The sequence below is a fragment of the Macaca fascicularis genome, chromosome 12, assembly GCF_037993035.2.
Source record: "Macaca fascicularis isolate 582-1 chromosome 12, T2T-MFA8v1.1".
NCBI lineage: Eukaryota > Metazoa > Chordata > Mammalia > Primates > Cercopithecidae > Macaca > Macaca fascicularis.
In genome coordinates, this window is record NC_088386.1 from 10,200,766 (window position 1) to 10,222,705 (window position 21,940).

Genomic DNA, 21,940 nt, shown 5'->3' on the forward strand with positions numbered 1-21,940 from the left:
ACTGATGAGCATTTGAGGCTCGGAGATGGAGCAGTGGCCACTGGGGGGAGAGCTGGACGTCAGCCCCGAAGCGGTGCATGCAAAGCCAGCGTGTTTTTTCCTAGCTAAGGCATTCCCAGAGTCTCAGACGAGTGCAGCGCCGAGGCTGACGTTTGAGGTTATCTGATATTGGCAGAGAAGGTCTTAAGCTAGCTAGAGAGAGAGAAAGAGAGATGAAAAACACTAAAACTGTGGGGTTTTGTGTACATCATTATTATGTTATAGTGAAAATGGCTTTGGTGTACTCAGGAGGCTCAGGCTTGTTTGCAGTTTGGTCATTAACCACACTTTACAACCCTGGGTAAGTCTTTTGGTCTTTATTTTCCTTATTTCCAAAATAAGGATAATATATTCTCCATCTCAGGATTACTGTGAGATTGCTCAGATTCATGCAAAAATACCTTAAAACAATAAAATACAGTATGAGTGTGAGCACTGTTTTTACCTTAGACAATCCAGTCTTCTGAAGCTTAAGAAATGGCCGGTTTTTACCACCTGGTTTGTGCCTTATGGATGTTTTTTGGAGAAAAGGATTGAGTATTCCTTTCTTTGCCAATGAGCAGACCTCATGTATCTGGAAAGAGAACTGTTCCATTTGGGGGCCTTTACAAGTGTTTTGGAAAGGCAGAGACAAGGTCTAAGCCACTTGTTATAAACTTACAGGTCTGGTGGTCAGCATCACTCCCACTGCTCTAATTTTTAAAACTTAAAACTGTGAAGTGTGATAGAATGTGCACAAAACACAAAGACACAGTTTAAGAATGTATTTTAAAGCTAATAGCTGTTTAATTGATCTTCCGGACAAGAAATAGAACATTGCTTAGGACATCGCCACCAGGACTCTCCTAAGTAACCACTCTTCTGACTTTTATGGTAACTGCTTTCTGCCTTTTCTTTTTAGTTTTATTATCTAAATATGCACCTTAAGATTACAGTGTATGCTTTTTTTTTTTTTTTTTTTTTTAAATGGAGTCTCACTCTGTTGCACAGGCTAGAGTGCAGTGGTGCGATCTTGGCTCACTGCAATCTCCGCCTTCCGGGTTCAAGCGATTCTCCTGCCTCAGCTTCCCAAGTAGCTGGGATTACAGGTGCCCGCCACTATGCCCAGCTAATTTTTTGTATTTTTAGTAGAAACGGGGTTTCACCGTGTTGGTCAGGCTGGTCTCGTACTCCGACCTCTTGATTCACCCACCTCAGCCTTCCAAAGTGCTGGGATTACAGGTGTGAGCCACCCCGCCTGGCCATGTTTACTTGTTTTTTGAAAATTAATTAGTTTTAGAAATGGGGTCTCACTATCTTGCCCATGCTGGACTTGAACTCCTGGGCTCCAGCGATCATCCAGCCTCAGCGTCCCAAGTAGCTGGGACTCTAGACACCATCGTGTCCACTTTATTTGCTTGTTCTTGAACTTCATACAAATGTGAGTATGTTTGTTTCTGGCCTTTTGATTCATTCTTACAAGATTTTGTATTGCTGAGTGTAGCTATGATTCATTTATTTTCAATGTTTGTTGCATCTCTTAGTATGAAACCCACAACTTCAACATTCCACAGTGGATGGACTTATGAATTTCTAGTTTTTGGCTACTGTAGTACTATTGCTCTGAGCATTCTCGTGCATTTCGCCTGTTATATGTATGCCTGTGTTTCTGTTGGGCATATTCCTAGCAGCAGTATTGCTGCATATCCTCACATTTGTTAGCTAATGCCAAGATGTTTTCTTCAGTGTTGATTATGCCAATTTACATTCCTGCCAGCATGTAGGAGGGTGTCTGTGGTCCCACATCCTTGTTAACACTCAGTCTTGTGGGTCTTTTTCATTTTAGCCATTGTGAGTGTGCAGTAGTGTCTCCTTTAATTTGCATTTCCTTGATGACTAATGGAAATGGAACAGCTTTTCTTAGAATGATGACCGTTGGTATCTTTTGTGAAGTGCGTCTTCACATATTTTGCCCGTTTTTCTACTGGCTTGCTTACCATTTGCTTTGCAGAGCACCTTTATATATTCTGGAAACAAGCCTGTTGTTGCTGATTTGTTTGTAGTATCTTCTTCTAGTGTGACTTGACTTTCACTTTCTTCAGTGGTTTTGATATGCCAAAGTTCTTAACTCTGATTTGGTCCAGTTCATCAATCTTGTCCTTTATGGTTTGTGTTTATTGTGTCTTGGTATTTTCCTCTGTCCTGGGATCATGAAGCTATTATGTTATTTTCTAGAAGGTGTATTGCTTTGCTTTCTGCACATTTATCTACTGTCAGGAATTCATTTTTGTGCAGGGTGTGAGATAGGAGTCAGCTTCTTTTTAAATCCATGTAGATACTCAGTTGATTCAGGGGCATTGATTTAAAAAGTAGCCCTCTTGTCACTGCTCTGTAATGCCTACTTTGTCATAAAATTCCCCATAGGCCCGAGTCTGTTTCTTTATCCTCTCTGTTGGTGTATGTGTCTGTCCATCAACTGACAGCGCATTGTCTTAATTCCTATGATATTGTAATACATCTTGATATCCACGGGGAGCAAGTTTTATCACCTTATTTTACCAAAAGAGTGCCTTGCCATTCATATTATCACATGTATTTTGGAATCAACTTGTTCTTAAAAAAAAAATACATGTTTGTGTTTATTGGGGTTTTGAGTGGAATTTTATTGAATGTTTAGATCAATTTGGGAGAACTGAAAATTTCACAATACTGAGTATTCCAACCTATACTTTTATCTTTGTATTTATTTTAGCTATCTTTAAAAAATTTAAAAATTGTTACATAACTTTTTGGGCAGATATTTATTTTGGCTAGATTTATTCATAGGTGTTTATTTTTATGCAATTAAAAATAGGAACATTTTTGGCTTGTGAGAATAGAAATGTAATTTTTTTCATATATATTGGCTTTGTATTAGTCTTACAAAGCTTATTAATTTTATAATGCATCTTTAGATCTTTCAGTGTTTTTTTTTTTTTTTTTTTTTTTTTCTGGAGACTGAGTCTCCCTCTGTCACCCCAGGCTGGAGTGCAGTGGCATGATCTTGGCTCACTGCAAACTCCGCCTCCTGGGTTCAAGCAGTTCTCTGCCTCAGCCTCCGGAGTAGCTAGGATTACAGGCGCCCGCTGCCATTCCCAGGTAATTTTTGTATTTTTAATAGAGATGGGGTTTCGCCATCTTGGCCAGGATAGTCTCAATCTCTTGACCTCGTGATCTGCCCTCCATGGCCTCCCAAAGTGCTGGGATTATAGGCATGAGCTACCGTGCCCGGCCCCTTCTAGATTTTGTTTTATGCAGTTATATTTTCCATTTAGAATGATAATTTTTTCTTTTTTTGCTAATTTTCATACTTTTATTTTTTTCTTGCCAAAATTAGTTTGCTAGGACTGCAGACACAATGTTGAACAGAAATTGCAGAGTGGATATTTTTATCGTGTTCCACTCTCAGAGAGAAAGCTTTCAGCACTTCATCATTAAGTGTGATGCTTTTTGTAGGTTTGAAAAAATATATCCTTTGTGAAGTTAAGGAAGAATCTTTCTCTTCCTAATCTGCTAAGAATTTTTAATCATGAATGCAGTGGATGTTAAATTTCTCAGATGCTTTGCATCTTTTGAGGTGATTAACATAATAAAGGGGAAAATCATGCTATTAATATGGCAAGTTACATGGAATGATTTATTGTTAAGCCAGTAGCACCAGGACAGTCACTAAAATTGAATTTAAAAGAATGGATAGCTTCTAAGATAAGTATTGAAAAGTTCTTTTAGTTTTTGTATGAGAATTATTTCACTTTCTAGGAAGGTGTATTTTACAGATCATAGAATTATAGGTTGGTGATTAGTAATTGTCTGTTCACTTTGCTGATGCATTTCTTTATTGTTGGCAGTATTGGTCTTAATCTTTATCTTTTAAACAATGTAGCTAATGTATCTAGGTATGGATTTCTTTTTCCTTAGTGTACTGTGATACACTGGGCTTCTTGCATATGTGGCTTGATGTTTTTCTTCAGTTTTTGGAACGTTTTAAGCCATTATCTCTTCAGGTATTGATACACTCTTTCTTTTTCTTTCTTTCCTTCTTCTTTCCTTCTCTCTTTCTTTCTCTTTCTTTTTCTTTCTCTTTTTTTTTCTTGGACACAGGATCTTGCTCTGTCATCCAGGCTGGAGTGCAGTGACAACATCAGAGCTCACTGCAGCCTCAACCTCCTGGGCTCAAGCGATCGTCTCACCTCAGCGTTCCGAGTAGCTGGGACTACAGGCTTGTGCCACCAGGCCTGGCTAATTTTTGTATTTTTTTGTAGAGACAGGGTTTTGCCATGTTGCCCAGGCTGGTCTCAAACTCCTGGGCTCAAGTGATCTGCTCGCCTTGAAAGTGCCAGGATTACAGATGTGAGCCACTAGCCCGGCCTTTTATTCTTTTTGAAGGGGTAAAATTCAGTGGTTGATAGTACATTCACAGAGTTGTACAACCCATCACCACTAATTTTAGAGCATTTTTATTGCCCCATAACACAAGCTTCATAACCATCAGCTATTGTTTAAATAGCTGTTTAAAAGTTATTTCTAATTGTAGTAAGATATACAGAACATAAAATTCACCATGCAACTAGTTTTGTGTACAATTCAGCGGCATTAAGTGCATTTGAATTGTGCAACCATCACCAACATGTATCTCCAGAATGTTTTTCTCTTGTAAAACTGAAACCCTGAAGCCATTAAATAATAACTCCCGTTTCTCCCTTCCACAACCCCTGGCAGCCACCAGTCCACTTTCTGAATCAGTGACTTTGACTACTCTAGGTGCTTCATGTAAGTGGAACCAGACAACATTTGTCTTTGTGACTGGCTTACTTTACTCCACGTAAAGCCTTCAAGGTTCATCATGTTGTAGTGTTTCAGAAAAGGCCTAAAGTTCCATCGTATGGGCAGACTGGTAGACTCCATTTTGCATCATTTTGCATATCCATTCATTTGTCAGTCAACACTTGAGTCGTTTCCACCTTTTTACTGTTGTAGGTAATGATGCTGTGAACCTGGGTTTACAACTGTCTTTGGAAACTCTGCTTTTACTTCTTCTTTTTTTTTTTTTTTTTTTTTTTTTTTTTGAGACGGAGTCTCGCGCTGTTGCCCAGGCTGGAGTGCAGTGGCCGGATCTCAGCTCACTGCAAGCTCCGCCTCCCGGGTTTACGCCATTCTCCTGCCTCAGCCTCCCGAGTAACTGGGATTACAGGCGCCCGCCAAATCACCCGGCTAGTTTTTTGTATTTTTTTCGTAGAGACGGGGTTTCACCGTGTTCGCCAGGATGGTCTCGATCTCCTGACCTCGTGATCCACCCGCCTCGGCCTCCCAAAGTGCTGGGATTACAGGCTTGAGCCACCGCGCCCGGCTGCTTTTACTTCTTTTGGGTATAGGCCCAGAAGTAGAATTGCTGGAATCATATGGTAATACTATGTTTAATCTTTTTTGAGGAACTGCTGTAACCATTTTCCACAACAACTCTACCATTTTACACTTCACCAGCAGTGTTCAAGAGTTTCAGTTTCTCTACATCTTCACCAACACTATTTATTTATTATTTTTTTAAATACCATTTTGGGCTGGTTGCAGTGGCTCATGCCTGTATTCCCGGCACTCTGGATGCCAACACAGGCAGATTGCTTGAGTCCAGAAGTTCAAGACCAGCTTGGGCAACGTGGCAAAACCCCTCCTCTACAAAAATACAAAAAATTAGCTAGGTGTGGTGGCACGCGCCTGTAGTCCCAGCTACTGGGGAAGGGGCGGGGTGCTGAGGCGGAGGATCCCTTGAAGCTGGGAGGTGGAGTTTGCAGTGAGCCGAAATCACGCAGCTGTACTCCAGTCCTGGTGACAGAGTATGATCCTATCTCAAAAAAATAAATAAAATAAAATAAAAATAAAATTCTAATGAATGTCAGCCATTGCTTTATACCTATTGTGTCATTTCTTTTTTTGAATTCCATTTAAACTTAACATTTTCTCTCTATTCTCTCTTCCTTGTTCTTTTGAATTTTCCATCTTTTTGCCTTTCTTTACTTTATTCTGGATTTTTTCTGCAGACTTAGTTTCCTGTTTAGTTCTCTTCATGTATTTACAGTGCACTTAGGAAAAAGAGCCCATTCGTTGAGTATTTAACTTTCTCTTGTATTATTTGTTTAATCTGTGTAACTTTAAAAGTTGTCATTTCTCTACCCAAAACTTTAATCATGTGTCTTAGACATAATAAGGCTTGTTATTTAATTTAATTTATTTATTTATTGAGATGAGGTGTCTCTGTTGCCTAGGCTGGAGTGCAGTGGCACGATCTCCACTTGCTGCAACTTCCGCCTCCCAGGCTCAAGTGATCCTCCCACCTCAGCCTCCCAAGCAGAGCGGCTGGGACCACAGGCGCCCGCCACCACACCCAGCTAGTTTTTGTATTTTTTCGTAGAGATGGCATTTCGCCATGTTGCCCAGGCTAGTCTCCAACTCCTGAGCTCAGACAATCCGCCTGCCTCGGCCTCCCAAAGTTCTGGGATTACAGGTGTGAGACACCCCACCCGGCCTGACTTGTTATTTTGAAGTCTGTTTGTAATTATTCTCCTATCCACGCATCCAGAGTTCAGGTTGGTCTTTGTTTCTGCTAGTTTTCATTTATTTTGTCCTGTGTGCCTGGTTATCTTTGGTTGTGTTTCACATGTTCTCTTTGAAAAATTGTTACAGGAATAGGCCAGGCGCAGTGGCTCACGCCAGTAATCCCAGCACTTTGGGAGCCGAGGCAGGCAGATCGCTTGAGGTCAGGAGTTCGAGACTAGTCTGGCCAATGTGATAAAACCCCATCTCTACTAAAAATACAGAAATTAGCCGGGCTGATAACACATCCCAGCTACTCGGGATGCTGAAGCATGAGAATCTCTTGAACCCAGGAGGCAGAGGTTGCAGTGAGCAGAGATCGCACCATTGCACTCCAGCCTGGGCGACACAGCGAGGCTCCGTCTCAAAAAAACAAACAGCAGCAACAAAAGAAAAATTGTTACAGGAATAAACCAAGGACTAGATTATTAAGATGACGTTTTCTTTATCCAGAAATGACATGTGTTTTTATCTGCTAAGGGCTTTTGGACACAAACAGTCTAAACTCACTTTAATCTGATGTCAGGGATTAGAATTTTTTTCCGGGCCACCCAGATGCTTGGAAACTGGGCTGCAGTCCCTGTGAAGGCTGTTTTATTTCCAACTCACTCTCCTCCTAATGTCTAGCCATTTGGGTTTCCAGCACACGTGGTGGGGGTTAACTAGGCCACCAACTTTGGAGGGCTTTGGAATGTAACCTTTGCCCTCCTAGATGACCCACAAGGTTATTAAAGTGATTCTCTGCACCCTTTCCCAGTATATACATGGCCCCAGGGCAAAGAGAACCAGCTGTTGCAGGCTCATGTCTGTGGATTTTAGTTGTCTGTGTTTCTTGACCTGGAAGTTCTTCTGTGCCTTCTTAGTTCTCTGATGCTGCAGAAGTTCTTTTATATCCAGCATTCTTAGTTGTGCTCGGCAGGAGTATTGGTCCCAGTGACCTGGTCAGCCCTCTTCTCTCTTTTACAAAAGGGTCTTTTAAAGGATTTTAGGATAAAGAAGATGTTGGACCTTGAGAGCTCATCTATTCCAGTCTCCTGCACATCGATACAGTAGGGTTTATCAATCACCTACCTTGTACCCAGCGCTGTGCTATTTATTATGGGAATTCTGAGGAAATGCAAGATGGTAGTGTTCCTTACATTCAAGGAGTGTAGCTGGGGAAACAAGCACAAACGTAGATAATTAAGTAAAATGTCGGAGGCAGTGCTCAAGGGTCATGCAGAGCTAATGGTGTTGGAAGAAAAAAATTACAAAAAATTTAAAGATTCTGAATGACTTTTATTTGTGATTTTAGAATCAGGTAACACCTCATTTCCAGGAAAGAGAGTTGTGTATTCCATTGAGCCATGGAGAAGAAGTTGGTTTTATAGACCTAAGGGCTGAAGAAAGCAGGAACAGGGAAAAAAAGAAAGTACCCTCACCACGTGCCAGGCACAGTTTACATACACACTTTATTTAATCCTCACAACAACCCACGAGGTAGCTGTTACTATTGTCTCTGTTTTACAGATGAGGAGGTTTAGGCACAAAGAGGTTTTTACAGTTAATTATCAGAGTGGTCTTCTGGGCAAGGACTTTTTCATGTATCCCTTTCTTCAGTAGGGAAATGGAAGCCCAGGAGAAGGGCTGTGAAAGTACCTGGAACTGCCTTTTGTCCTCCTGGCTGGCGCCCTGGACCTCTGCTGTTCTGTTTCTCTGGGGACTCAGGTGCAGCTACTCACTCAGTCTTCTTTGGGAGTTTCCACGCTCCCCAGTTCATCTAGGCAAGGCATTGAAACTTGACTGTCCCGGGCCTCGCGAGGCCTTCTCTGCTCAGACCTACCAAGTAAACTGCCGTCCTGGAACAGCTGATGTCAGCCTTCCCCCAAATAAACAACAGTCCTCTTCACCTTAGCCTTGAGCGATGTATGAAGGGATGTTTCTGTCATGAATAATACCCCTACTCGCAACCAGTAATGCAGCTGTGCAGATAAGCTTAAGATTTCACCAAACAAAAGCTAAATAACTCACTTCCATGATGGGCTGTTCTTTTTAAAAAATAAACTATTTTTTTACAGAAAAATTGCAAAGGTAATATCGTCTCATTGTAATATCTAACAGTGTGGTTTATGACAATCAATGAACCAGTATTGATGTATTATTATTAACTAGATTTCATGCTTTATTCATATTTCCTTAGTTTCTACCTAAGGAAAAATGTCATCTTTGTGTTTCAGACTCTCTTCCAGGATACCTCATTACATTTAGTTGTTATGTTTCCCTCGGCTCCTGTTGCTGAGACAGATTCTCAGAGTTCTCGTTTTTGATGATCTTGACTGTTTTGAGGGGTACTGGTCAGGTGTTTTGTAGGATGCCCCTCTATCGGAATTTCTCTGATGTTTTCCTCATGCTTAGACTGGGCTTAAGGGTTTTGGGAAGGACTATCACAAAGGCAAAATGCCGTTTTCATGACATCATACCAAGTGTGCTTGATGTTGACCTCCACTGTCTGGCTGAGGTTGTGTCTGTCAGTTTTCTCCGCTGGATAGTTAACTCCCCCACTTCATACTGTACTCTTTGGAAGGAAGTCATAGTGTGAAACCTAATCCTTTTTAGCTCGAAAGTAGCGTCATTATTTTAAAGTGTTTATACCATTAAAAGAAAAATCTGTTTATAAATTGTTCTCTCTATAAAAGTTTTAAAAATTGTTTTCTTCAATATTGTCAAGTAGCCAGTTTCTTGCAAGAACATTTTATATATTGTGGGGATTATTGGGCCAATTTGGATTCCTTCAGTTTTGAAGCAGTGGATTTCAAAGCTGAATAGAAAAGTCTGCAGTTTTTGCTTTTATCAGCCGCCAGACGCAGGCACAGGCTGCATGCAAGAAATCCTAACTGTTGCCCCGTCCTGTTTGGTTGTTGTGTGAACACTGGGCAGTGCTCGGCTTTGTGTTGGAAGCGTGTTTAAAAGTCTCACAGTGCAAAACTGCTTCCTACAGAGGAAGGGTTTAATCTGGCTATTGGACCATTCCACAGAAAGCTCACTTTTTAACTTTTTTTTTTTTTTGATACGGAGTCTCGCTCTGTCGCCAGGCTAGAGTGCAGTGGTGGGATACCAGCTCATTGCAACCTTCGCCTCCCAAGTTCAAGCGATTCTCCAGCCTCAGCCTCCTGAGTAGTGGGGACTACAGGCGTGCGCCAGCAGGCCCGGCTAATTTTGTATTTTTAGTAGAGAAGGGGTTTCACCATGTTGGCCAGGATGGTCTCGATCTACTGACCTTGTAATCCGCCCGCTTCGGTCTCCCAAAGTGCTGGGATTCCATTTTATGTGGTACAAAGGCCTACTGAAACTTCGCCTCCTATTGAAAGTTCATCTAGACTACTAGGCTGGCTCAGCGTAAAGCTGGAGTTACATGACAGTCGAAGTAGATGACCGGGGTAAAGTTACATGGAAACCCCCCCCGTTTGCACAGCAAAAACTGAAAGAGTTTTGATGAAAAAATGAAATCATGTATATCGTGCACCACCTACTGGTTTAACACGGCTAGAAGAGTGTAGCTTATTTGCAGTTTACTACTTTTTAAACTCACAAGTCTGGGAAAAGCGGTTTTTCATTTTTCCAAAAATTGCACCAAGGTAAAGCAAAGCTTTAGTTGATGCGGGTGTGTTGTGTAGGCGTTAGCAGTACTGTCCTCACTATGCGCTCATTGGACAGTAGCGCAACCCCAAGAAAAGGATGGTTGCGGGAGAAGTTGCGTGCGCTGCAAGCAGGAAGCGCCAATACCTGATTGCGTTGTGGTGATTAATTTGTGAGTCCCGCCCTAGTCGGTCTGGTAGCTAGCTTACCTCCAGCCTCCACGGCTTTTGACGACACCACGAATTCTTTGTTTTCTGAGGCTCCTGAAGGGTCGCAAAAGCGGCGGCTCGGTTTTACCCAGAAGACCGCGCGTCGGCCGCTCGAAAATTTGCATACGTTTTCTCGCCGGGGCGGGGCTGGAGGGGGCGGGGCCACGGCGCTCTCTTGAACTCCACGGGCGGCTAACCTGGGTTTGGCTACGCTGTACTGCCTTTTATTTCGTTTCTCCTCACCGAGTATTTTCCATTATAGCTGTACACAGCTCTTTTTGTGGAAGATCATCCTTCCTCGTGCTAATCTCTTTGGTCCTCCAGTCGGCATGCGAGCTCTGGACTCTCGGACTGCGTCTGCACCAGAAATGTCGAGGCGTCCCCGGAGCGGGTGGGCGGGAGCGCTGCCCCGCAGGCCGGCCGCTAACAGGCTCCCGGTGTTTCCCGCTGCAGGTGGTTCTGCTGGGCATGGACATCCTGTCCGCCCTGGTGACCCGGCTGCAGGATCGGTTCAAGGCGCAGATCGGCACAGGTGAGCTGCGGCACTTGCGGAGCGGACCCGGCCCCTTCAGACCCCCAGCCTTCCCTCGGTCTCCCGGCTTCTCCACTTAGCTGCTCCCAAACCCTCCCGGCCGCTACCCTGCCTCCCCTCCAGCCCCCTCGGCCTCCCTTCCGCTCCTCCCAGTCAGTCAGTCCCCGCCCTCCCCCGCAGCCCCCGTAGCACCCGCAGCCCCGGCCGGCCGCCCCGCTGCCTTCCCTTCCCGCTGGGCTTCCTGGCCTCTGGCCCTTCCCCTTCCCCATACCTTGTACTGGCTTCACTGTGTTCTCATACGGAAATTAGTAATACGTGTTCTAATATGAAATATTAGTGCCATTTTTATATCTTATGCTAAATTAGCTGTCACCCTTTGTGCCAACCAAGTCATATTTGACCCTGACCGCGGTCCCCTTTAATGAGAGGCGGTTTTCTTTGAGAAATCCTGTAAAACCAAGCCAGTTGTATTTTTCCCCAGATGACTATGGTTGGCATTACTATTTTCATCCTGATTGTAAATGTCATTACAAGTGTATAGTAAACGTTCACTGTTATTCTGAAGGAAAAACGATGTGTCAGCAAAATGGAACAAACCCCACAGATTTCATAGATTTAAATACCTCTAAATTCCTGACCTCCGGTGTTTCATGGGGGCAGTAAGCAGCTCTATGCAACCATTTCCTTATGGAATTTCTCTATTTTACATTGGTACACATGTATTCTTTTCTGTTAAGTTTCTGACCAATATGCTCCTTCTGAAAAGGTCGTGAGCTATTTTCCCATTCTAGCACCGACTGTTTACAAATTTTTTAAAAAAAACCTTTACTTTTAGAAATTTGATATTTTAATAGGGTTCCATTTACCTCCTAAATTAGCTGAATTATTCAGGGATAGCTCTTGTTATAGAGGCTTGCAAGCTCTTAAAATAAGCTGATCTCTGGTCTATAGGTGCACTTGGAGCACTGGTGGGAGGGTCCACACTGGGTAGGTGGGGGAAGATGGACAGCTGGGCTCTGTCTCATGTGTGTTTGGGTGTGATGTAAAACTAAAAATACACAATGTTGATGAAATGTAAGATTATTCATAAGTGCCTACCCCTTCCACCCCCAAACACATATGCTGGAGCCCCCTCCTTGTCTTTTACCTAAATTTTCCTTTCTATTGACTCTTCCTATCAAGGTCTTCAATTTTTATCAGCTTACAAATACGTTTGGAACTGGCTGGAGGAACGTGGGGTAAGGAGGAAGACAAATAGTATATCTTTCCATGCAAAGGATTTTGCAGACTCTTTTGGTGACTCTCATGGATTTCAGCAAGGAGAGTAGAGCTGTGAGCAAAGATGAGTGGTTTTAGGAGGAGATACATCATTTGGGTCAGGGGTTTGTCTTCCCACATAATTGAAATAGCAGTACTTGGTGACCGCAGACCCCCAAATAGGGTTTCATTTGATCAGTTTCCGTTTTGATTTTCAGTGCTGCCAAGTCTAATAGACAGACTAGGAGATGCTAAAGACTCTGTGAGGGAGCAGGACCAAACTCTGCTGCTAAAGATCATGGATCAAGCTGCTAATCCCCAGGTAGGGGCAAGAGATGTGTTTTGAGGTCAGCTGGCCAGTGCGCATGCATGCAGTTGCGAGGGTGTGTGTGTGCTTGCACAAACGGTGTGACTCCATAGACTTAAGCTGATGTATTACAGATAAAAATTTTCACAGCATTCAATCTGTTTACTCATGCAAGATAGTTAAATAAATAAGTCACAAAAGTATGAGATGAATAGTGGATTTAACATGGGGGTATTGAATAAATTAGTGAATCTAATATACTTAGTTTTAATCCATTAGACCCTTCAGCTCATTTATGTAACCGACTCTCCAGTTGTCTGAAAAGAGGAAGCCGTGGTGTCTGGGAGTCAGGAGGCCTGGCTGGAGCCCTGGCCCCTGTCTTCTGGTTAATTGGGGCTGCTGGGATGGACCGAAACAGCCTTGCCTTCCCAGCTTCCACTGTCCTTTATTGGGAGGTGATGAGAAAAAGCAGAGGGCAGTGTGAGTGTGTGATCTTTGGCAACTCACTGGCTCTTTTGGCCTGGCTTTCCTCACCCATAAAATGAGGACAGTTGTACCTCCCTTTTAGGGTTCTTGGGAGAATTAAATGCTTGTGTAAATGAATGTGTTTTAAAAATTATAATTTAGTATACTTGGTAACATGATAGATGTCATCATTTTCCAGTATGCTCTTGAGAGGATTAAATGTGTTGGTAGAGGATGGGACTAATTTGGTACCCGTTAAGAGGCTTGCCTTCTGAGAGGCTTGCCTTAGTGACAGCTGCAGCAGTCTTCTCCTTTCCTCACCTGTTCTTTGTCATCTACAGTACGTATGGGACAGAATGCTCGGAGGCTTCAAACACAAGAATTTCCGTACTCGAGAAGGCATCTGTCTCTGCCTTATAGCAACACTCAATGCGTAAGTCTGGGATGAGCCTGACATTTTTACCTGGCTGAATTTTTTTTAACTTTTTACTTAGAAATAATTATAGATTTACAGGAAGTTGCAAAGAAGTGTAGTATGAGGTCTCACACCCCCTTTACCCACCCTTGCCCAGTGTTAGCACCTTGAATAACTATAGTACAGCATCAGTCCCAGAACATTGAGATTGATACAATCCCTAGAACTTGTGCAAGTGTCTCAGGTAAACACATGTGCATTTGTGTGTATATGTAACTGTACAGTCACTGCAGGGCTCCCTCATGCTGCCATGTGTAGCTACATCCTGACCCCTGGCAACCATGAATCTGTTTGAATTTGCACGAATCTGCTCTCCCTGCCTATGATTTTGTCATTTCAAGAGTGTTATGTAAATGGAATTATACAGTATGTAACCTTTTGAGTTTTATCTTTTTTTCACTCAGCATGATACCCTTGAGGTTACACATCACATTGATAGTTCATTTTCTTGCTAAATAGAATTCCTTGGTATAGATGTATCACAGTTGGTTAAACTATTCACCTGTTGAGGAACATTTGGGTGATTTCCAGTTTTTGGCTTTTATAAATGAAGCTGCTGTGAACATGCATGTACAAGTTTCTACACGAACATAAGTTTCCATGTCTCTTGGATCAGTGCCCAAGAGTATACTTGCTGGGTCATTTGGTAAGTTCATTTTTAGTTTAAAAGGTACTGCCAGTTTTTTCCCCGGAGTTGTCCACACTGTTTTACGTTCCTACCAGCAACGTCCGAATGATCTGGTTTCTACATACCCTTGCTAGCCATTGGATGTTGTCACTTTTTTATTTTAGCCATTTTTATATGTGTGTAGTAATACCTCATTGTGGTTTTAATTTGTATTTATCTAATGGCTGTTGATGGTGAACATTTTTTTCATGTACTTATTTTTAGGAGAGGCTTTTTTAAAATTATAAATTTCAAGACTTTTTTTCTGGTTATGAAAATAATACTGTATATATCATAAAAATTTACACAAGGAAAAAATAAAGATTACTGTAATTCTGTTACCTTCAGATAATCATTTTATCCTAACCTGTAAAGTTATGTTATTTTTAAAAACAAAATTGAGATTGTAATGTTTATATTACTTGTACATTTTTTCCATCTTAATATGTTAGTTTTTTCAGTGCCATTAAATTTGGCCATATGTAGCTGAAGCTTTAAAAAAAAAAAAAAAAAAAAAACAAACCTCTAGCCTTTGATCACAGTAGCTCCAGTTTTAGGAATTTATGGTAAGGTAGTAGGCAGATTAACCAAGAGATTTTTATTCACAAAGGCCATTTGTCATGGCAGGGATGGTGATGGTGAAAATTGTAACTCAAATGTGCCCCAGTAGGGTAGTACTTGGCTCAGATGTGCCCCAGTAGGTAGATGCTCTGATTTGATTGCAGTCTTTTCATCCAGCGGTATTGCCTGACTGTCTACCGTAGCAGAGGGCTCTGCCACAGCACATGGGAGAGTTAAACAAGGTCCCTCCAGTGACTCGTAGTTGGCTTACAGTGACAGAACAGCACTGCAGAGGCAGCACCTGTGAGGCAGGCGGGACCCGGGGTGCTCTGGCCCAGCGTTAAAGGGGTAGGGCCAGATTGGCCAGAGCCCTGGGGGACAGGAGGAAGACTCACCTGGGAGAAGCCACCCTAGGTTTTGAACTCTGTGCAAAGGGGCCATCGGACACATTTACTTTGGAGCCAGTGTGGATGGGATGGAGAGAGACTTGGTATGAGGTGGTGGTGGGGATTGGGGAGACACGGGAAGGGCAGGTGTGGGCAGACAGGCGTCTGTCTTTCTTCAGTTCTCACTAACAAGAAAGCACTCCTTTTGTTTTCAGCTCTGGAGCTCAGACTTTAACACTAAGCAAGATTGTGCCACATATATGCAACTTACTTGGAGATCCAAACAGCCAGGTGAGTGAGAAGGAAAACCCGCGGGGGAGGCCATTGCTTACAGACTGTTGAGATGCATTCTGGTGCTCTGTGTATACCCAATAGGTGGGTGGGACTGGAGTCCTAATCTTCATAGAACAATGATTTTTTAAGAGATCCAGTACCCATTAGCATTTATAAAATATTTATACATTTAAATATATAAAATAAGTTTGCGTTTAAGTTTAAAATTGGTAAATGTGGTGGCCACTCTGCGCTCTTCCATACACAGGGCTGAGAAATCAACTAGCCTAGAAACTGATGTTTTCCAGACCAGCCTCCAAGATAAGATGTCTGGCCACCACCTCTGCAGCCAAAAGGGGTGGTGCCGGGGGTTGTGGTGCAGAATCTGCTGAGGTGGGGGAGAATGATTGGAAGAGGGTCTGAGGGGACTTTTCTGAGGTGATGGGAATGTTCTACATTTTGCTTTGTGGGGGTGGCTCCACTGTGTATATCATTGTGGAAACTCCTTGAACTCTGAACCCTTAAGAACTGCAGATATTACCTAAATTAACGAAAAGTACCACTTCTTTAGTGTGAGGGTAGGAGAGGAGCTGGCTGTCTCACCTGTGAGTTACCAGGCAATTCAAAAGTTGTACAAGTCTGGGCTGGAGAAGTAGCATTGAACTCTCCTCCCGGTTCAATGCTATTTCTCAACCAGAGTCATTTTTATTATGTCATCTCATACAAACTGATAAGAATGATACTTCATTAGAAGAAGGGACAGAAAGTGGAACAGTAATTTACAAGATAAATATATATGGGCAGTGGCCTCTCTGTGAAATCTTGGTTGATAATTGCTAAGTTACCCTCCCAGGAGGCTGTATCAGGCTGGCCTTCCACCCAGCCTCCCCTGGCCTCTAGCTCCCCTGAGTCTGCACCCCTCCCCTCCTGCTCTCCAGGCCCTTTCCTTACCTTGCTCTTAGTTCCAGCAGCAGTTGTCTCTCCCTTCTCTTTGGCTGTTGTGCTGCTCCTTCCACTCCAGCCTCTCCCCTCCTCACTGCCTGTCGTCTGCTGTCTCCCTGCTTGCTTGTTCCACTCATGCCGTTTTTCAGCCTTTGTTGAAAATATATAGCATTAGGCTGGGCATGCGGTGGCTCATGTCTGTAATCCCAGCACTTCAGGAGGCCAAGGTGGGTGGATCACTTGAGGCCAGGAGTTTGAGACCAGCCAGGCCAACATGGTGAAACCCCATCTCTACTAAAAATACAAAAATTAACCAGGCATGGTGGCGTTCACGTGTAATCCCAGCTACTTGAGAGACTGAAGCACAAGAATCACATGAACCTGGGAGGCAGAGTTTACAGTGAGCCAAGGTCGTGCCACTGCATTCCAGCCTGGGCAACCCAGCAAGACTTTGTCTAAAAAAAACAAAAGAAAAGAAAAGGAAAATACATGGCATTGGAAAGAAATGCTTAGGATTTTTCTTTTTTTTTCTTCTAAGAAAGAAAAAGGCGAAGTCTCGCTCTGTCACCCAGGCTGGAGTGCAGTGGCGTGATCTTGACTCACTGCAAGCTCCGCCTCCCGGGTTTACGCCATTCTCCTGCCTCAGCCTCGCGAGTAGCTGGGACTACAGGCACCTGCCACCACGCCCGGCTAATTTTTTGTATTTTTAGTAGATACGGGGTTTCACCATGTTAGCTAGGATGGTCTCCATCTCCTGACCTCTTGATCCGCCCACCTGGGCCTCTCAGCATGCTGGGATTACAGACGTGAGCCACCACACCCGGCTAGACATTTTTATTTACTTAATCATACATTATATTCAATGTTAATTTAAAAATAAATGGAACTATTTTTTAAAAAGATTCTAAATTACCAAATAGATTATTGTTTTGTACCCTTCCCCCTTTGGGTTTTGTTTCTGTTTTTGTTTTCTGTGGGAAAAATCCTTTGTAGAGGCGGCACTCTGGGGGTGTGGCTGCTGCCACGTGGAGTGCTCTAGCAGAACAGAAAAGCCAACTTGCTAAGGTGATTCTATTCTCTTTCAGTTGCTGACTTTGGCCAGACAGGTGATGTGAATGTTCACACTGCCTGTGGAGATCTTAGAACCTGGGGTGGGTGGTGCGGGGCTGGCTCCTCTAAATGCACTTCTGCGGTGGAGGCAGTATAAAAACACAGGCCAGACCTACACCGTCCAGAACGACAGCAAGGGACGTTGTCTCGAATCCGGTTTGGGGAGGGAAGCACTGTATGGCTGTGCACCACACTGCAGTCCATCCCACAGGGTCCCCTCACTAACCCCCGTTTCCCCTTCTTCCTCTTTTTCTTCCACATATATTTAGCGAGAGCTCGTGCTGTGGGCCTGCCTTGTCTGTCTGGATCCTTGGGCTTTTTGGGGAAGGGGATGGAGATTACTAGCTTAATTTTGCTTCTGAGACTCAGATTTTGCTTCTGTGACTGAGGTGGACCACATCCTCTAGAGGAAAGTGAAGGAATGCCTCGTTGTCCTAGGGCTCGTCACTGATGTATAACCTCAGTATTTCCCTGCCCAAAAGATCATGTATTCGGTGTAGATTTTAAGAGACATTGGGAGTGGAATGTAAGCACATTTAATATTTTGAATGGGCCCATTCTCATCCTTGAAGCTATTCAGGTGAGCCTTGGAGAGTACCTTACTCTTCACAGGGTTTCCTTTTCCCTGAAGTTCTCTGCTAGAGGAGGCCTCACTTAAAGGTTCCCTAAAGCTTCGGTAGAAAGGAGACAGGTAGGGCCTAGTCTGCTTTTGTGTTGGGCTACTCTCTGATACTATTTTTTTCCTTTAGATCTAGAGTTAACTTGTAAGTTCTCTAGGGATTTTAACAAGATTTCCTTTATTTTAGAAGTACACAGATTAAATTTCAAACGATCAGCACAATCCCACATTCTCAAAATGTTGATTCAGTTGTTTAAGAATTTAAGATAATGTTGAGTCTTTAACAGTTTGACATACTGTTCTGAAGTTGCCAAAAGGCAGAGTATGTTAAATATTAATACTTGAGCTACCTGACGCAATGTAAGATACCTAAGTTAAAGGCATAGATCCCTGCTTTGTATGTAATAGCTGACCTTGGGGTCACTTGGATCTTGAGCCTCAGTTTCCCCTTTAAAGTGGAGGCAGTGGTAAGTGCCCCACCCCTCAATCCTTATGAGAGTCCTTGCAAGTGAGTGTTCTTAGGTGCTGGTGTGACCTGTTGGTCCAAGTAGAAGACTCTTCAGAAGGCCAAGTTACTCAGTAGTCTCCTCCTCATCTGAGATGGCCATTTTCATTTGCAGAAATCGTGCACCTACCATGTGCCAGTGGGTTTCTGAGAAACTCAGGTGTATAGTGCTTTAAGAATATGAAAAGCCTTAATTGTAGGATAGCCTTAGTGTCTTGAGATGTATTTGTGATACTGACATAGCCATACTTACCCCAAACATTGGCAGCCCTGGAGTAGACCGTGCACATACTGCCACATACCAGACACTAGTTTCACTACCACAAATCAGGTGCTCCTGACTGATTGTGGGTAATAGTAATAATACAACTGAAAAACAAAAGTAGTACATTTAAATGGATCACATCTTACTGCTGTATAAATCACAAATAGATTGTATAATTTTAAAAAATAATTTATGAAGAAACAAAGAGATAGTTTTTAAAAATAAGATAGAAAATATGAGACTTGTTTAGGTCAAAAATTCAAGTTAACACTTCTTGCCTAGTGTCTTTAATGGCAGTTATACTTTTTGTGCCAGGAAGCCCTAGGCTTTGGCCAGGAGTTTGGAACCTATAGTGGTTTTGTGGGTTGAGTTCTAGGCCTGTGTGTCTGCTTTTGAGAAAATTCTTATTATTTGTTTTGTTTTTTCATTTCCCCCACCTCATCCGTAAAATGAGATTGTTACTCTATGGGCAGCTTTCAGTATTCTGTAGTAGACAGGATTTACGGCTAGAGTATTCCAAACTGAGACTCTGAAAATAATCCATATATTCACATGTGCCTTAGGAATGGTTTGTCCGCACATATATTTGCACACATAGACACGCTCATACACAGACATACAGTCAATCCATATCTCTCTTCTGCCAGGAAGTTCTGCCATCCACCTCCCCGATACTAACCAAGTTAATTATTCCTGCTTCTGGGGTTCTTGTGTAGCTTGCATGTGCTTTTGCTGTTGCCTTTATTTTAATTTTTTCATTAATCTTTCCTACTAGTTTCTCATCCTCTAGATTTAGGATTATAACTTGTTCCTCTTTGCAGTTCCCAATGCCCCATAATTATTTGAATAACTTTCCTTTATTTGCCAAGTCTCAGACCAGAGGGGACACTGTTGTATCAGCGTTGTCTCTGCCCTCAGGCGCCTGATCTAGTGGTCAGCCTCCAGCTCTTCATTTCCATACAGCCAGTGTGTGGAGAATCCTCTCAGCTCTTTGGGCAGTGGCTAACAGAGACTGGATTTGGTGGTTAAAATTAACTCGGCAAGTGTTCGTTTCTTAGTGGTCTGAGTGCAGTGACTCAGAGCAGGGAAGCCTTTCAGAGGGGGCCACAGGTGCACAGTGTGTGTGGGCTAGGATGCTTTTGGTTACAAGTGACTGAAAGCCCAACTGAGAATCATTAGAGCAGTGGGGAAATGTGTCATTCTGCATGATGACGGGTCCTGACATAGGAAGTTTCCGGGATCTGCCAGTAGCTCGGAGCCGGAGTCTCAGGCATCTCAGGCTGTGTGTGTTGCCCCCTGGAGCTCTTAGCACAGGCACAGCACAGGTACAGCTGCCGTACGCATGCACAGTTGGCCTGGCAGAGGGGAGGCGCTTCCTGAGCTCCTCTTCTGTTTTCAACTTTCATATTGAAAGGTTCAAACATACACATAAGTAGTGATAGTGCCATAAAGCGTCCCCATGTGCCATCAGCTCATTTGACAAGGCCAGTTCAGTTTTGCCTTTTTTCCCTCCTGCATCCCATTATTTTGAAGCAAAAGTTGGATTATTTTGAAGCAAATCTTAGACCACATTTGTTTAATTCTTAAATATTTTAAAAGATAGACTTTTTTTTTCCTTCAAAAACATAACCTTAAATAACATTGTCACCTCGTGTGCCCCAAGAATCAGCAGTTCTCTCCTATCGTCAAACACCCAGCTGGTGTTCACTTTTCCCTGAATGTCTTTTTCCAAGAGCAGAGAAATGTTTTCCAGAAGCTTTCCTACAGACTCCCATCATGTTTCATTGTTGGAGAGTTGCGTTCCATGCTCCTGTGTGACCCAGCTGCTGGGAAGGGATTAGAATTATGTGACGGCCATACACTAAGGCTGTCCCTCCTGAGCTGAGAGAAGCTTTTCTTCCCGGAGGTGTGGATTTCAGTACAAAGTCTGTGCTTGTTGATGAGGACAGGGCAGTGGCTGTAACAGAGGTAGCTGGTGGTCCAAGGCATCCTGACACTAGGAATTCCCTTGACTAGATAAGAAAAGCCTGAGTTCTGCCTGAAAGCTTTTGATTTCATCTTCACAGCACCTCACCTCCCTTTTTGCAGGCAGGCTGGCAGAGGGTGGCATCCAGTGGGCCTCCCCATGCTGACTGCTGGCCCTCTTGTTGAGTTAGGTCACGTTTTCAAAGCCTAAAACATCTTGAAACATATGATGACCATTGCTCATTCCGTGCTCTCTCCAGCTAGACAGAGCTCAGGAGGACGGAGGAGCACCTCTGCTGCCGGCTTGCCAGAGCTCCCATGTGGCCCGCCACAGTTGTAGCCTGGGAGCCGGGCTGAGCTCTTGGGCCCAGCTGTGTGGGGTGCTGGGGTACCCATGCTCCAAGGCACTGGCTGTGGGGCTGTGCTGGGTTCTAGGAGGACAGGGTGGGTTTAGGGTCTCATCAGTTTATAGACTGCTTCCCTGTCCCGCACCCTAGGGCGGAAGCCTTCCTTTGAGTTTTTTCCTTTGCAGGAAGCCCTTATTTTGGCATCTGCATTAAGGTGCAGTGTGCTGGTAAGAATGTTGGCTTGCCCCAGAGAGGTAGGATTTTGGACCCCAGCCTGCCATTCCTGCTCTGTGGGCCTTGGGCAGGTGACCAACCTTGCCAGCCTCTACGCCCTCCTCTGTGCAGTGACTATGAGGAAGGAAGGAACAACATGGTCGGACGTTGGAGACCTTAGATTCTGTAAAGCACGCGTATGAGACCTGGCAGAGCGTGCTGCCTGTATGGGGCTCTTGTCTTTTTGCGGTCTTCATGGCCTGACACGTTGCGGTGCCTTTCTGGGGTGTGCCTGAGGGCTCAGCAGGGAGAGGCAGTGCGAGACCAGTGAGAGCCTGTGTAGAAGCGAATAGCTGCATTGTCCTTCAGTCTCGGCTGAATGGCTTTCATTTAAACCTCTTCTCTATTAGAGTGTCCTACTTTGCAGTACCGAAGAATATCTGTTCATCTGCAGTTCTTCAGTAAAGAATAGTTTAGACCCCTAAATGCTATCTGACCCTGTAACTTTCTAGGTCTAAGGAACAATTATTTTAAAGGATAAAGATATTGGTTTAAAAGATGTAGATAACACTAGCCATTGTG

General features: G+C 43.5%; 1 protein-coding gene and 1 non-coding gene across 28 annotated transcripts in view; one reads left to right on the top strand and one right to left on the bottom strand.

Moving 5' to 3' along the window:
* CLASP1 (cytoplasmic linker associated protein 1) overlaps positions 1-21,940 on the top strand; it is a 309,768-nt gene that overhangs the window by 108,967 nt on the left and 178,861 nt on the right. For all 27 annotated transcript variants that reach the window (XR_012421050.1, XR_012421051.1, XM_065525354.1 and 24 more), the window contains exons 3-6: positions 10,923-11,001; positions 12,477-12,580; positions 13,372-13,463; positions 15,335-15,410. Coding sequence is in view for 25 of the 27 variants with exons in the window: in XM_065525354.1 (XP_065381426.1) it covers positions 10,923-11,001; positions 12,477-12,580; positions 13,372-13,463; positions 15,335-15,410 (351 nt within the window). In the remaining 2 variants the exon portion in view is untranslated. The remainder of the gene's footprint in view (positions 1-10,922; positions 11,002-12,476; positions 12,581-13,371; positions 13,464-15,334; positions 15,411-21,940) is intronic.
* LOC123568172 (U4atac minor spliceosomal RNA) lies at positions 10,239-10,364 on the bottom strand. The gene has a single exon (XR_006691393.2). It is a non-coding gene; the product is annotated as a U4atac minor spliceosomal RNA (small nuclear RNA).